General features: G+C 35.3%; 1 protein-coding gene across 2 annotated transcripts in view; it reads right to left on the reverse strand.

The window, feature by feature from the left end:
- Positions 1-8,799: 8,799 nt before the first annotated feature.
- Positions 8,800-17,559, reverse strand: part of LOC136863906 (adipocyte plasma membrane-associated protein Hemomucin) — a 163,299-nt gene continuing 154,539 nt past the window's right edge. For both annotated transcript variants that reach the window (XM_067140319.2, XM_067140318.2), the window contains exon 8: positions 8,800-16,775. In XM_067140319.2, coding sequence (XP_066996420.2) covers positions 16,539-16,775 — 237 coding nt within the window. In that variant the 3' untranslated portion in view covers positions 8,800-16,538. The remainder of the gene's footprint in view (positions 16,776-17,559) is intronic.

Here is a 17,559-nt window from a genome sequence, read left to right on the forward strand (position 1 = left end):
TAACAATAGTAATTATTATTATCATCATGTGCAGTACTTCTTTCCAGTTCCAGACCATAAAGCTCATACGGAGAGGTTGTTCTTAATACAGGGACAAGCGCAGCGGACAAAGGAGAGAAACAGAATGACAGTTGATTCTGTAAAAGGGATTGCAATGGTAAAATTTAATTTTAAACATCTGAATTGCAAAAAATTATTTTAAATATTTGTGTCACCAACGGGAACTGGCCTGGTCCATTGATAAATACCAATGGAACATGGGCTCTCAAGTGTATGTGCTTTTTGTTTGTTTCTTACATAAATACAGCTATTTGACAACATGAAATTGAATTAATACAGTTTCACAGTCGTCAATAACTTTTAGCTCATAACGTAACAAATTACCCACACCATCGTCAAATGGTAAGTGTACACGATTTCCACCTAAACATGCCATTACGATATTTTCATACAATTAACACTATGCTTCTGGTTTCCTTTTACAGATTCTACTTCGGATCCAACATTCAACACGTTAGCCACATTCAACTGTCACATTGCCTTTTCGACCAACATGTCAATAAACCCATATTCTTAACAATGTTTTAGCATTCTATCAAATGAGATGGTCCATAGAGGTCCAATATAAACATTGTATATCAACCTTCAACTACAACCTCGTACTTTTTCATCAAAGTGAACCACAACTTCACCATATGCTATTGACTTTTATCTTACGTAAACAAATAATTACAGGTCACAGGTCACTTGACCATCTTTCGACATTATTTTATTCAACATTATGTTTTTTAAATACATACGATTTTGATCGTCATTCTCATCATTTTCTATTTGTAACCGCTAGTTGGTCAACATCATTTTATAGCAATTTTACCACTTGTTTATAACAAACTGTTGCTTTATTCACTTTACTTACAATAGTAGTCTTCCAATGTCAATATTGCAAATACTTTCACCAATTGTAAACTTCTCACTCATAGCAATATCTTTAAAACCAACATTGTACTAGTCTTTTACCATATGTTAATTTTCGTTCAAGTCTCTTCAAGGCTTTTTATAAATTAGTTTTATTTTAATTATATGTAAATCAGGTGCCTGATTTTATTTCAAGGTTAAAGCAATGGCTGATGATGCCTACATGCAAGGCAAAACATGTACCATTTTAATTAACATGTCAATGTAATTCAACAAAGACAAGACTTATTGTATTGATTAGGTGGTCAAATTAACAAATTAACTTACTGTTATTTCAATCAAATATGAATATGGATAAAAAATTATATTTATCACATGTAATAAGTCTTTAAGAAGTCAGAAGAAAACAAAGAAAAGGCCACCGTAGAAGAAAACAACCGGAAAGAAAAACTGACCTGCCCAAAAACAGCAATACTTCCAAACATCAGAAACACTACAGGCAGGATTGGCAAGATACTGGATAAATAAGACATAAAAACCATCTAAAAACCACACCAGAAGCCAGCCCGTTTTCTACCACTGGTAAAAGACACAACAGAAGTACAGGCTCCTGGAGTATACCACATTGAATGCAGTTGCAGAACGTGCTATGTCGGTGAAACAAAACGAACACATCCATCAAACCAAGAACCAGAAAACATATTTCAGCTGTAGCCAAGCATTCCTACGAAACACGACACGGAATATCATTTGACAAGACCAAGATCCTAGCAGCTATCCCTCGGAATCTGGAAAGGAAAATCTGTGAGGCTATCGAAATAAAGAAACACCCGAACAATATGAATTTAGGAGGAGGATATAAAATCAGTAATTCTTGGATGCCTATCATACATAGATTAAGACATAAAGACCACAACATAAACACGCAGGACAAACCTCTAATTACATAACAGCGCAGCTTGACAAAGAATATTGCAATGTATTCAAAATGTCGGCAAAGTCTACGTAATGTACAGTAAACAACAACACTCTTCAACCCAGAAAAAAGAACTAAATAAGAGCAAAAGAAAGTATTCACACACTACATTTTATCTTATTTGTGTTCACATAATATCCTTTAGCATTATGATATGAATGCACATGTATACATAGGGTACGCCAACACATAAGAAAATGTCTTAGCAAACTCGACACAAAGAGAATGAAGGATTCAAGTGCATTTCTGTTGACAAAAGAAAGTATTCTTAAATTTGTAATTATCTGTTAAAAAAAATTATCATTTGGGTCCACTCCATTTTCGTGGGGTGAATGCCACTGTCTGTGAGTCTCAGTAGTGTACTAGAACACGAGTAACTTTTCCCTTCTGATACTGGTACAAAATTGATCATAAACAAGTTCAGTGCTGCTTGCAAAGATCGTATGCTTTTACTGTTTTGTAGTGGAAGTGAATCTCCTAACCTCGAAAGATTTGCAGAATAACATTACACACGTCATGTAATAATGAAGAAATACAATTTTCATTTGTTTTTATGAATATTCATGTTGTTCTATGTAGATAAGATAAAGAAATAGTTGCCCCACATGATGTTGCAAAAAAAATGAAGCAAGTCCCAGCATTCTGAAAGCCAGGTCCTAGAATATGTTTATACAATTTGAAGCCCAGTTTCGTACAAGCGCATAACTTGTGATCAGACGAAATATGACACAATGGTAAGGTCAATCAAAGTGGAAACATTAACCCAGGTCACCGATGTCCTCGTAAAACTGCACAACTCTGGAAAATATGTTGCCATTAAATAATGATTGATGTAAGTTTTCAGTGTGACACAAAGAACACAGAAACTATTAACTATTAACAGTTGTAATTTGTTTTCCCGCTGGTTGAAAGCTGCACCTTTGGAAGACAAAATAGCAGAAACTGTTAAGTGGAATCTTATTTTTGTGTTGGTTCTCTTGATTTGGTATACCAATCCGCATCACAATAGATCAAGGTCGGCAATTTGAGAGCGAGCTCTTCAAAACCATTGTTACGCATTTAGATTCTCGGAGCAAAACCATTACCACCTACCACCCTCAGGCTAATGGACTAACAGAACGTCAACACCCAACAATGAAAGCAGCACTTAAATGGCACCTGCTTACATCACATTCTTGGGAGGAGTCGCTTTCCTTAGTCCTAGGAATCTGTACTACAGTCAAGGAAGACTTGGAATGTTTACCTGCAGAGTTAGTCTATGGCACAACCATCTGATTTCCAGACGAATTTCTGTCTGATGCCCCTAGTATCACCCACCAAGAATTTGCGAGATGTCTTCAGGAGACCTGTTCCAACATCCAAACATGACAACAGAAAAGTTTTTGTCTCCAAGGATCTGACATGCTCCCATGTGTTTGAACACCAAAACACCAAATCAACATCACTACAACCAGCTTACACAGGCCCATACAAAGTGAAGCAGCACAGCAACAAGCATTCTGAAGTCAAGGTCAATGGAACCAGCATTAATACACAAGGAACATTTTTCAACACAGCACTTGCAGTCAAATACAGATAAAATACAATAAACCAATCACTCATCACTATCCCCTGTACCCGTAGCATCTGAATATCCTTTGACAAGAACTAGATTTGGTCGAACAGTTCATTTCCCCTGCAGATTCGTGGACACTCTGGTTGTTATTTAAGGTGGGGGAGTGTGTAATGGAATTGAATCACCTAACCTCAAAAGATGCGTAGAATAATAACACTAATTATGTCATAGAATAATGAAGAAATATCATTTTCATTTGTTTTCTATGAATAATCATGTTGTTCATTTTTGCCTTGTAAGTTCTGTGTAGATAGGATAAAGTAAAGATATAGTTATGGGACTCTTATTTCTTGTAGGTATTCATTATTTTTATCCACAGTTTCAACTATGAATGAGAATGTTAGTTTTATGTCCCACTAACTACTTTTACAGTTTTCATGTACGCAGAGGTGATGGATTTTGAAGAAAGCAAAGTGTATTAGCTTTGAAGATAAGATGTAAGCAAGATAAACAAATCATATTTAGAGTGCATGTCATCTATATATATAAAATAACTTGTCCTGACTGACTGACTGACTGACTGACTGACTGACTGACTGATTCATCATTGCCGAGCCAAAACTACTGGACATAAAGAAATGAAATTTTGGGGATATATTCATATTAAAATGTAGGTGCTCGCTAAGAGAGGATTTTTGGATATTCCGTCACTAAGGGGGTGAAAAGGGGGGTGAAATTTTAAAATGAGTGTATCTATATCTCAAAACTTTAAAAGTTTACAGATGTAAAAATTGGTATTTAGAATCTTCTTTAAAAATAAGGAAATACGTATTTTTTTGTTTTCAGAAAATCCCAATAGGAGGGGTGAAAAAGGGTGAAAATGGGGAAAAATGGGTTGAATGCCTTTTTCAGGATACCGGTACTTATATCTCAGAAACTGAAGATATTACAGACCTGACAATTTGTACTTTTGATCTCTTTTAAAAATAAAGAAACACGTATTTTTTTTTTTTTTGGAAAATCCAATTAATGGGAGGGTGAAAAGGGGGTGAATTTTTTAAATGAGTGAATCTGTATTTCCAAACTTTTAAAGTTTAAAGATGTGAAAATTGGTATTTAGAATCTTCATTAAAAATAAAGAAACACGTCTTTTTTTGTTTCCGGAAAATCGCAATAGGAGGAGTGAAAAGGGGTGAAAAAGGGGTTGAATGCCTTTAATGAGGCTACTTATATCTCAGAAACTGAAGATATTACAGACCTGAAAATTGGTGTTTGGGATCTCCTTTAAAAATAAAGAAACACGTATTTTTTCGTTTTTGGAAAATGCAAATATTGGGGGGTGAAAAGGAGGGGGGCTGAATTTTTTAAAATGAGTGTGTCTACATCTTAAAACTTTAAAATTTACAGTTGTAAAAATTGGTAGTTAGAATCTCCTCTAAAAATAAAGGAACATGTATTTTTTTGTTTCCTCTAAATCCCAATGGGAGGGGTGTAAAAGGGTGAAAAATTTGTTGAATTTTGAGGATACATATATCTCAGAAACGAAAGATAATACAGAACTGAAAATTTGTACTTTTGATCTCTTTTAAAAATAAAGAAACACGTATTTTTTTTTGTTTTTGGAAAATCCAATTAATGGTGGTTAAACAGGAGTGACAAATTGGGGTGAATTTTTTGAAAGACTATATCTACAGAATATCTTGAAACGTAAAATGTTACAGACATAAAAAGTGGGTGTTTGAAATCTCCTGTAAATGTAAAGAAACATAGGTGATTTGTTTTTGGAAACTCCACTTAAGAGGAACTCCAAAGGGGTGAAATTTTAAAATGAGAATTTTTACAGTATATCTAAAAAACTTAACATGTTACAGAAGTGGAAAATGGTATTTTTATCTGTATTAAACATAAAGAAACGTGTATTTTTAGTTTTCTGAAATACCACTTGGGTGGAGCGGGGGGGGGGGGGGTAAAAGTGACTGAAAATGGTGTTGAATTCTTTTAATTAGGCTACTGATATCTCAAAAATGAAGATGTTACAGACGTGAAATTTGATATTTGCAATCTGCTTTAAAAGTAAAGAAACTCATTCACGGAAAATCCAAAGAGGGGGGGAAGGGGGGTGAAAGAATTGAAAAATTGACTTAATTGTATGAGAATACATACATCTAATAAAAACTAAAGTCGTTACAGACGTGAAAATTCATATTTGGATCTCCTTTAAAAACAAAAAAACACGTTTTGCGGGGGGGAAACCATCTTGGAGGGCGGGAGTGTAAAGGAGTTGAATTCCTTTCATGAGGACACATAAATCAAAAACTGAAGAAGTTAGAGTCGTGATAATTGGTATTTAGAAGATCCTTTACTATTAAAGAAACAACTATTTTTGCGGGAAAATTCACTTGGGGGGGGGGGGGAGTAGTGTGAAATGAAGTGAAAAAAGTAAATTATTTTTATGGGGATACTTATATCTCAAAACTGAAGGTAATAGACGTGAACATTGGTGTTTGGAATATTCTTTTAACATAAAGAAACAAGCCTTCTTTTAATATTTTTTTTTGGGGGGGAGGGTGGCGGTAAATAAACTTAACGGCGGTGGGTTGTAGAAGGAGGTGAGACCAATTGATTTTACTGTTCTTAATGTTTTTATAAGGATCCTCCGTTGCTCAGGCGGCAGCGCGCCGGCCTCTCACAGCTAGGTTCCGTGGTTCAAATCCCGGTCACTCCATGTGACATTCGTGCTGGACAAAACGGAGGCGGGACAGGTTTTTCTCCGGATACTCCGGTTTTCCCTGTCATCAGCCATTCCAGCAACACATAATAGTACTAATAATAATAGTAATCATGTTCCGGACCGTCGTCAAATGTGCGGACCGCGCTGGAAACGGCTCCTGGACGGGTAATGACTAAGAATGCAGTCCGGCCGCGGGTTCAGTGCGGCCAAGGCACCCAGTATGACACCACGCCGGATCTCCTGAAGGATTTTATCCATATTAAAAAAGTTATAGGAAAAGATGGCAAAGATTTACGGACCCAACTGACCGGGAGGAATACCTGAGCCTAGCCCGGGAAGTACGAAATGGATTGCTGGAAAGGAAGATTGAAAAATGGGAGGAAACGTGCCGTAATCTAATAGAAAACGGGTCAGATCGGGAATTTTGGTGGATTTTCGCAGAAAACGAGTCAGATCGCGAATTTCAGCGGATTATATATCTAAGACAATAAGCATTCAATTATAAATTTCAGTATAATACCGTAGCGAAGCACGGGTATCTTGCTAGTTACAGTATATATTTCCCAAAATCTCATGATGTACAGTGCTGATGTTAGTGATCAATGGTAAATGAAAAAAGGATGAGGAAACTAGCAGAAGAATAGGTTTAATTACCAACTGACAAGCAATTCTTCTGATGGGGGCAGATTAAAAAAAGTGATTTTTTTTCCTTTCAACATGTCTGTAATGTCAAAATAAGTGGTCATACACATTTTTGCAATGTGAGTTACATTACTTCGAGAGTTCTTCAAAAGATACTTCTTTAGACATTTTCTTCGGAGAAGGAGCATAAACTGATTCCGACTGTTGCAAACTACTGGACTCCCATTCAGAAGAAGACTTTGTTAGTGGAACATCCGTTTTCTGAATAATAACATAAATCATCATCTGGCTGGAACTGTATATGAACAACGTCCAGTGTTGTTTCACTTTCCACTGTTTCAAAAATGTAGATTTTACTACACTTCACACATTTCATTCTCTACTTCAACTTCTGCCTCTAAAGCATGTGAACTCTTATAACCCTCATTATAAAATTTTTCCACAAGTATTCTAGCCACATTTAACAAATTCATATTATCTCCAGCATCTACACCTCTGCATTTTGACTTACTTCCTATAATACAATGGCAAGTGTCACTCCCTGCAGCTCATCACGTGGCGGCCCTTCATAATATAGGTAAGAGTTCGCAAAATAAGAAGTGTGTGTCCGACATATCTGCATTCTGTTTTCTTGTAAAACGATCAGGCCTGCGTTACAAAAATGTGTATACAGACAGAGATGCCAATCTTTAAAGATGGTTGTCTATAGTACCATGGTCTGCTGCAGATAAGGGAAGGTTATGTTCAACAAAAAACTGTGTGAAATAATACTGCCCATATAACGCTATAGTAGTAAAAAATAGATGACAATACCTTGCATTGCCCTTCCAATGCATTCATACTCTTCATGTTTCTTAGATCTTGCATGGCGTCTTGGACAGTCACAGTGTTCTCCATGTTTACCTAAAAAACACTCACGTTTCAGAAATCATGTAGTTTAGTGAAATTTTCAATGAACAGGCCCGATGATAGGCATGAAAACTCTCAAATTCTCCCGTATGCTGCTTTCAATAATGCTGATTTATTGCAGATCGATTTTTGCCCTCTGTCACTCAGCTCTTACGTTTACACGATATTCTATTTAATGTTGTTCTTCACTGTTCTGAAATACAAGCATGCTCTACACAATATAAATTTGCAATAAAAGCAGGCAATGGAAATATTAATCTGTGCAGGCAATTCATTACTAAATCAGAGAGTAATAGAATAAACTCAACGCATGTTGGGAATTGACATTCATCAAAGAATGTTATACTTGCAGTTAGAGGTTTTAGACAAATGTTAGTATCTCGTCATTTCTTAACCAACTATTTTCTAACAGCAAGTCTCCACTGCGTGAACGTTCTTTTTCATGTTCACAAGAGAAACAGAGAATTTGTAAAGAACATTTCAATTTTGTGAAATTTGTAATAATCAGTACCTTTTCTGTATTGTCGTAGAATATAAGAAAAACCTGTAGGAATTAAGGAAAATCCATATAGTTAGCGTCTCTATAGATATAGTAAGTAAAGGAGATTTCTATTTTTTTTTTTTTTTTTTCTAGTTGCTCTTTACGTCGCACCGACACAGATAAGTCTTATGGCGACGATGGGATAGGAAAGGGCTAGGAATGGGAAGGAAGTGGCCATGTACTTAATTATGATACAGCCCCAGCATTTGCCTGGTGTGAAAATGGGAAACCACGAAAAACTATCTTCAGGGGTGCCGACAGTGGGGTTCGAACCCACTATCTCCCAGATGCAGGTTAACAGCTGCGCGCCCCTAACCGCATGGCCAATTCGAGCAGTAAAGAAGAATCAAACTATGTGAGACAATAATATATTTTAATCTGCTCTATCAGGTCTGCTTGTGAGATGAATGACAAGCATGAAACATCTCCCAAAGATTTTATAGTGTCAAGGCTCTCAGATCTCTGATTGGTGCAGTTTCTGGTCCTGAACCATTTATTCAAAGGTAAGATGTAAAATCAAGATACATATATTCAAGTAACATTATTTTTATTATCACAATATACCATTTAACAATATTCAATGGGTATCAAAACATGAAAATTATAAAAATGTGCCTATGAACAATGTTCCAATCAAATCACTACATTAAAAATAATGGTCAAGACACACAGCCAATTGATTACAGCAGCACACAAAAAATAGGAATGTAACTACAGCAATGAATGAATGATAGCAGCCAATGGAAGTGCTAAGATGCATTTTTCTTCCTGAAGAGTGCTCACCAGTTTAACCAGTTTAACACACACACACTCTCCCTCCCTCTCACCGAGAAACAATCAAATATTGCCGAGGCACCTGATGGGGATGTCTCTGAGATGAGCTTTGATTATAAAATAGTAGTATTCTCTCCAAGGACTGCAAACCTACCATTATTGAAATTATCAGCAGTGCTGCTTGCTTGTTACGGTTGTGCACCTTAAGTGTTAATATACGGTACTGTACTATGTGTGAAAGTAGCCTGTTATATAACATCTGAGCTTATATGAACTATATTTTAGAAATATTTTACAAAAATGGGACGTATGAACAATATCTCCAGCTTACCACATTTCAGACCACTGACACTAACACTCTTCGAACAAGTGCATAGCACCAGTTCCACAATGCTTAGTAGTTAACAAGCTACTTTCATTAATTTCCAGTACTAGAAGTCTGATAGAACTACATTTGTTGGAAAATTTTTGAGGCAATCTCACAATCCCAGACCAATGACAAGGTAAGGAAAGGGACTGCCCACTTTAATTCTTGTAACCAACAATTCAGAAAACTTCCAAGAGAGCAGACCAGTTCTTGAATCACATAAAAACCACAGGAAAATATTTATCACCAGATTTTCCTTCAAAAAAAAAAACAGGCAAACAAACGTACTCCTGTCTAGAACATTTGCCCTAAAGGACTGTATACTGCAGGTCAAATTGGGATTAGGCAAAAATTTGGATTAATTTCCTTCTTGAAGAAAATAAACATTTCTATGCAACCACAATCTCTTAATTTTAAGGACTTAGGACAAGCCAGAAATCACATTGCTTACCCACGTTTCTGATGTCAGCTATTCTGTGTTATTAATTATAAGCAGTGGACTCATTTACAGTGAAACCTCAATTCTCTGTTTTTGGAGGAACCACAAAAAAATCATACAACACGGAAAAACGGAAAATCTGCGAACGAATGAAAACCATCAACAATATGGCTAAACATCACAAAAATTAAATATGTATGATTATAATTTTACAAACACTCCTAAACCAAACCAAGCCAAACCCAATGGGCCTTTGCCTACCAAGCGACCGCTGCTCAGTCGGAAAGCCTGCAGGTGACGCATGGTCAGTGTTATGAATCCTCTTGACCGTTATTCCTGGCTCTCTAGACCGAGATCGCCACCTCACCATTAGATAGCTCCTCAATTAAAGGTAATCAGCAGGCTGAGTGGACCTGAAACCAGCCCTCATATGTAGGTAAAAATGCCTGGCCTGGCCAGAAATCAAACCCGGGCCCTCCGGGTGAGATGCAGGCAAGTTAGACCGCGGGGTCGGCTTCAGTCATTAATTACCGGTACGTGGGTTAAAAATCTCTATACTCTACATTCAGTTTTACCGGGGAAACTTCGTCCATTTCATTTCCTTCAGTTCAGCAACTTTGATCAGCCAAACTCTTCGAAAAATCTAATAACGCCAAGCCAAACAATAATCGACCACAAGTAGTTTTTAATTCTCTAATCTAATAAAATAAAGCACATTACATACTAAAGCCCCAACATGATGGCAAAATCCCTTCTTTTCTTAATCTTACACTGTAATTTGGTCACAGGTATACTGTTCGTAGTCAGTTTCTCGAAATCTTGTACTGCGTAAATTAGGCCTATGTGTACTTTTAAAGGTTATGTTGAAGTTGAGAATACGGTTTCGAATGTAAGTATCGATTCTCAAAAGTTCTCGAATGCATTATATTCAATTCTGCCCGTTGCTAATCACAATCATATTGGAAAGAGAAAAAAATATCATCTAACTTCAGAAATTACGGTTATTCGTGACCTTGAGCTGAGCTGGAAAGCGCGCTCACTGCACAAGTCAGTACGAGTGGAAAATGATACCAACTTTTTTAAATGCAATGTGTGCAAATAAAACGACTACGGTTATGACATTTTAACACACACAAAAAAAACATAAAATTTCCCATGGCTTTATGTACGTAAAGGTGTAACATCTGTTCTGATCTCGATAACATAATCGTATACGATAATATTAAAATGCTACATTTGTGTTAAGAAGGAGCAGTTTCGATTCCTGCCTGAAAGCCCAATTACTATACAGTGCCCTGAGGGAAGTGCCGAAAACCTGTTCGGCAATACAACCTAAAAACATCTAATCCTGTATCATAATTATTAGTTGGTAGAATGCCTGAAACATTACTTTAAAAAAGTACTTACAGTATTTGAAAGTTTGCCAAGCATTCTTAAGACTGAAGTGGGACACGTGAGAACAGAAAAAGCCATAAACCTGTTATATTCTTTCATAACTCTACAAATTTAGGTGGTGTGTTCAGAAGGCTTCCATAATTTAATATCAACTAATGGTACCTAAAAGAACCAATGCTTTATGATATACCTATACGGAAAATCAAGATTTTTTCCAAATTCAACACATACTGTTACAATATTAACACCCCCACATTTATTAAATAACAAAGAAAAACAAAAGAAGTATGTTTGCAACACTGCCATCCATTCAAATACAATGGCCAACAAATAATATGAATGCTGTACCCAATTTTTCAGAATAGAATGCAACAGAAATGGAACACTTTCCCTTAGACTTTAAAATATTGTACAATAATTACACTGAGGAAACTGCAAGGGACCTGGAGTGCTGTGGTGTCTTCCTAACTATGAAGTTTATTGCAAAATATAAAAATCATTTCCACAACAGACGTTGCTTTTCAACCCAGTTCTTACAAATACATTATTGTCAAATACTTCGTAAGCAGATGCTATACATCAACAGAGTTCAATTTTTATGTTATGGTTCAGAAGTATATCATGCTTCTGGACTAATTTTATCAAAAAATTATTTCATAATCAAAACATCCCAGTAGAATAAGAGATTTGTTCATTAAAGCTCAATGTACAATATACATTCAGATATGACTAAGACTACTACAATATAGCTGCCTCAGGAGCACTCATCTTCACAGCATGAAACTCCATTTTTGCACATACTAAGAGTAGATTAAACTATAAAGTTTTCTCATCATCATCAAACATAATCATCAATAATAATATAACACCTAAAATAACTACCAAGACATATATAAAACCAGTTGATATTACAAGCAAACATTAACGTTGCTGTTGCTGTTCCAAGTATTTTATTATTATCATCGAAAAGAATGGAGATTTTATGACATGCTCTACATATGGACTAGCACCAACTTAGGAAACAATTATCGTTGTGATATTGCATTCAATGCTCAATCCTCATAAAGGTTTAAGATTGACAGGGAGATAAGAACAGCACTGAACTGGTCTCAGGAGATAAGACTAGAACACTGCTGAGAACGGTAAGTGCCAAACTTGGACATAAATATTAGACTACAGTAAGAGCTGTAAAAGTCATGCTACTATTCTGCCAACATATTTCCATTATATGTAGGTCTTGAGCCAGATGGGAGCTGGCATAAATATAGAAGTCCTGCAAGGATTAATAGAGGAGAGTATATGTAAGAGAACCAATATCACACATGTTACAGTATCTTAACCAAATTCTAAGCTGTCTCTGTGGATCAGTGGTAGAGTGTCGGCCTCCGGATCCCAAGATAGCGGGTTCAAACCCGGCAGAGGTAGTCGGACTTTTGAAGGGCGGAAAAAAGTCCATTCGACACTCCATGTCGTACGATGTCGGCATGTAAAAGATGTCTGGTGACACATTTGGTGTTTACCCGACAAAATTCATTAAATCTCAGCCATAGACGCCCAAGAGAGTTTCGGTTCATTCGGTCTGCCATCTAGTGAACCTTGAGTAAAACGGAACGTCGAAACTGACGAGCAGACAGCCAGATGGTGTCAAATTGAAATGTCTGCACACGGCAGCTGAGGCCATACGATTATTATTATTATTATTATTAACCAAATTCTACTACAACCCCTACCAAAAACATTACTCCTAATTATATATTTTTAAGACTGGTAGATATACAACACACTTGTCAAAAATACAAATCAATCTTCTTGCAGTCCAGCTGAACTCTTAATTCACGCACCCAGCTTACCATTAGATAATACGAAAGTCTGTTCCAAGAGTTTGAAGTCATTTAGCATAAGATCAATTTCAATAACCTTCCTATTCCTGTAGGTCAGTCTTAAAGAACTGATCATCCAAAATCTTTCCAGTTTGTAGTCCTCAAACGCATCTGTAACTTTTTTTTTTTTTTTTGTTAATGTCAGGAGAATATTAAATGCTATAGGAGCCTTTTTAAAGGCAATCTAAAATTTCTGTCCCTTTTTAGTTTTAATAATTTAATCTGCAATTTCCTGTGGAAACAAAGCGCAGAATTATGTCCTGAAAAAAACACTTTCATTAAACCAATAAATCTACTGACATAGCTCTCTCACGTTCCCTTAAATATTGATAAACCTTCCTCAATCCTGGGCACAAGTTACAAGCACTAAAACAACAGCACTAGCTAATAACTCTCCAACAAACATCAACAGTATGGAAATGTATTCCTGTATGGCTTCTGCTGTACTCTTCTGGGGAAGATAGAAAAGAAAATTCCTCTGGCAAAACTAAAAGGAAAATTGCAGAGAACAAGCAGTTGCCTTGGTTCATAACAAAACCTCTAAAAAGCTGGCTGAATGTAGACTAATGCTGCTATGAGTAGCAGAAATACATAGAACTTGTGTTATCCACATGTTACTTGCAACACCATTAAATTCAAACAGAATACAAATATAAGTCCCAAATATTTGGAAATTTTGTCCTATGATGGTGGTATGAAAATAACTGCACCAACCAGGTAACTACATACTACAGTCAACTACTCAAAACCAAAAATATACCTCTGCAAAGAGAAAGGAAACAAATGCAGAATAAACATTCCAGACATCTGTGTGTATTTCTACACAACGAATTATTTCTACATCAGCTACACATCCTTATTATGAAAAGTTCAACCATCACACTTTACTACCTCCTACCAAGTATACAAACCTAAAACAGATACTCAAGCTGACAAAAAGCTGTATATTTATAACAAAAAAATACTTGGAACACGCTTACAATAACTGAAGTACTCATGAAATTTAACCATAGATTTTCACATAATATAGTATGTAAAAATCTTGTTCTTCAATGCCAATGTCCATTAAGTAATGAGAAAAATTAACAGAAAGATAGTAGTTTGATTCTCATTACTAAGGAAACATTTTATCACACACTGCAATTTGTCTAAAACATGCAAATACAGAAATTAGCTGCCTCAATGATCAAATATTTCTCTATGGGCACATAACAGCATGATCGTGTATCTAACATGCTCCGAAATGGAAAGACCGCATGATACACAGTAATTCATATTAGAGTAAGGATACATACATAGGCAGAAATGCCTACACAATAGGCCACTTTAAAGTACAGAGACTGGTTTAAATGAAAGCAGAAAGGATAAATTCTCATCCTTTTTTTAATTCTAGGCTTGAATGTTACCATGTGCCACACTTCAATCTATACAGCTTACATCACACAATAACAGCAACAAAGAGATTTTATGATGAACCTACAACAGCTTAAGAGAAATTGAGTCAATGATAAGGAATTATAGTTTTTAAGAGATTTGTCTTTCTTCTACAGCACAAGTACCTTTAGAGAGGTGACACTTTATCAATGAATGTATGCATGGAAGACTTAAACTGAGCTCTGCATTTCTGTTATTATGAAGTGCACAACTCGAAAAGGTATTACCACCAAGGAAAACTTTCAGAAATATCAGGTGCAAAAGAGATCAGAGATTACTGAAATTTCAGTCTTAAAATTCTACTGAAAACAAATTATCCATAAACAGGGAAAAGAAAATTTCAATAAAACTTTACTTCCTATTATACACATATTATTGTGATTTAATCAGTCAAATATTTTTTCTTATTCATACCATTCTAAGTTCGAGGAAATATATCTAGAAATTACTGATAAATAATTAATGTGAAACACAATATAATAAGACTAGCAGCAAAGAAACAAAAATGTTTCCAGATCACAATAATTAAGAGCAACTGCCATCATCAAATGAAATTAAGTAGTTGCCTCAGAAATATCACAAAAATCTGTATCTTCTATGCCCCCTTCTTGTATAATACATTATACATTTTAAACTTCCCATTAACACTGAATGAATGAATCAATGAATGAATGAATGAATGAATGAATGAATGAATCAGCCTGTAGTGTCCCATGAAGGGCAAAGGCCTCCCTCGAGAGGGGGAGCTCTGTTCGACTGATCTCGTGTGGTGAGCTAGTCACGTGAGATGGTTGTTTTTTCATTTAAACCATTAACATTACATGATAAGAATTAAATCATTATATGAATATTCTTCATGTAAACAGAGATGAACATTCATATTCTCAAAAATGCTTTGAGAATATGTTTTAAGGCATCAGCAAATGTGAAAATGCACATACATAAACATACCTTGGATAAATTGTTATGAAATTTGTAAACTATAAGTGGAAAAGTTACTTCAAATAGGAGAAGGATGAAGATATATGTAATCCCTACATATACTTTATGGGAGCAGTTCACTTTTAAATTAATCAACATATAATATTCGATAAATTACACGGTATCAGGCAGTATGCATTCATATTAAATACCATGCACTTAACACAGAATACAGTTTAATAAACTGAAAGTCCCTGGCAGCAACATGTACTGATAAAAGTAATTATTTTTTTAAGTGGGCAAAAACAAGCTTATAACATTAACCAAAGAAGGAAACACACTAGTACACACACACTACCACTGAATGATTTAATAAATTTTAAGAAACATGAATCTGTATATGTTTTCATATTTACCTTGCACCGTAAGGATCATGTGAAAAAAAATCTATAGAAATAACTGTCTCTACCATAATAAGAGCATACAATGACAGAGGATTTACAAGAAAAATATGAAATAAAAACATACAGAAATATCCATAATATTGAAATGAAATCGAGCAGCTGCCTCGGAAGTATCACAAAAATTTATGTATCTACTATGCCTCCTTCCTGTATACTACAACAAATTTCCCATTAACATTACATGATAAGTGTTATATCATTACAATGAATATTCTGCATCAAAATGGAGAACAACATTCAAACAAACTCTGGAGAACACAGAGAAAGGTATGCTGAAACACAAAGGTACTGGTGATGTTTGTATTTGTATAAACTACTCTCACTACAATTTCCATGAAGTCAACTTATACTGAGTGAAAGACCTGAACTACAGCAAATTTTATTTTACATATGCAATACTATAAAGAGGTTCTTGAATGCAAACTGCTCCCAACAAAATTATTCTCACAAATGTGAACTATTTAACAGTGACTACCAATGCCCATTGACATTCTTTCATTGCTACAAAGATTTGTAAAAAAAAAAAAAAAAAAAAAAAAAAAAAAAAAGAAACTGAACCACAACCTGAATAATATCTCTATGTTACAGAAGTACTTTATACTTTCATATTCATAGAATTTTTTCTCACTGGAGATTCAAATTTAACTCTTCCCAGATATGCAGTGTAAGGAGATCCAAAATAAAATGCACCTTCGAACACTTCTACATCACTAATGCCTGTTAAGCTGCCATCCAGACAATGGAAGCTTGTCTTGACCTTTCCATTCACATCTAATTGCAGAACCGATACACGTTTAGGTGTCAGCATAGAGATTGACTCAAAATGTCCAATCTGAAAGAAATAGGACAAATAAAACAATATGCATGTCTCACAAAAACCTTCACACATAGGAAATTAAAATAACTGAAATACAGAGGAATCTTGTTAGTATATTCTCCATTAGTATATTTTCTCACTTAACACAAAGATTTTAGTCAGCCCTGTCCTAATGTTATAAATACAGTGTAATTTTTCCTTTGGGGGACTGCTCCATGGTCGACTAGTTCTAGCTGCTAACCGCGGTGAATAGGAGCTGGGATTTCTGCAGCTGTGGTTGTCACACATACTACTACTACAATAATTAAAATAATGATAATAATAAAATCTTACAAGGTAAATTTACTCACCCTTTTCAAACAAAAGGATGCTGAAGCTGCTTCCCTTAATTTTCCATACATTTTTGGCATATGGTTATGAAATTACCATTACCATCAAAGGGGGGTGAATTTGACTACAGGGGTGAAGTTGACTGAAAAGTTGGAACATATTTCTTATATTAAGCAACTATGTACTGTTGATGAACAACTGATAGAACTTTTGAACATTTGCTATGCTTCTTTAATAAAATAGTTTTCATCAACAACATAGTTATTTAATATGAAAACATTTAACTTCTCAGTAAATTTCACCACACAGCAGTCAAATTCACCCCATTTGATGGTACCCTCAGCAGTTCCCTCTGATAAAATGGAAGAAATTACTTCACAAATGTTATTTTTCGGTTCATCTTAAGTGTGTGCATTTGTCCTGTACGTTTTCCTTTAATGCCTCCAGAGATAAAAATCACCGGGTGTTA

The sequence above is a fragment of the Anabrus simplex genome, chromosome 2, assembly GCF_040414725.1.
Source record: "Anabrus simplex isolate iqAnaSimp1 chromosome 2, ASM4041472v1, whole genome shotgun sequence".
Classification (NCBI taxonomy): Eukaryota; Metazoa; Arthropoda; class Insecta; order Orthoptera; family Tettigoniidae; genus Anabrus; species Anabrus simplex.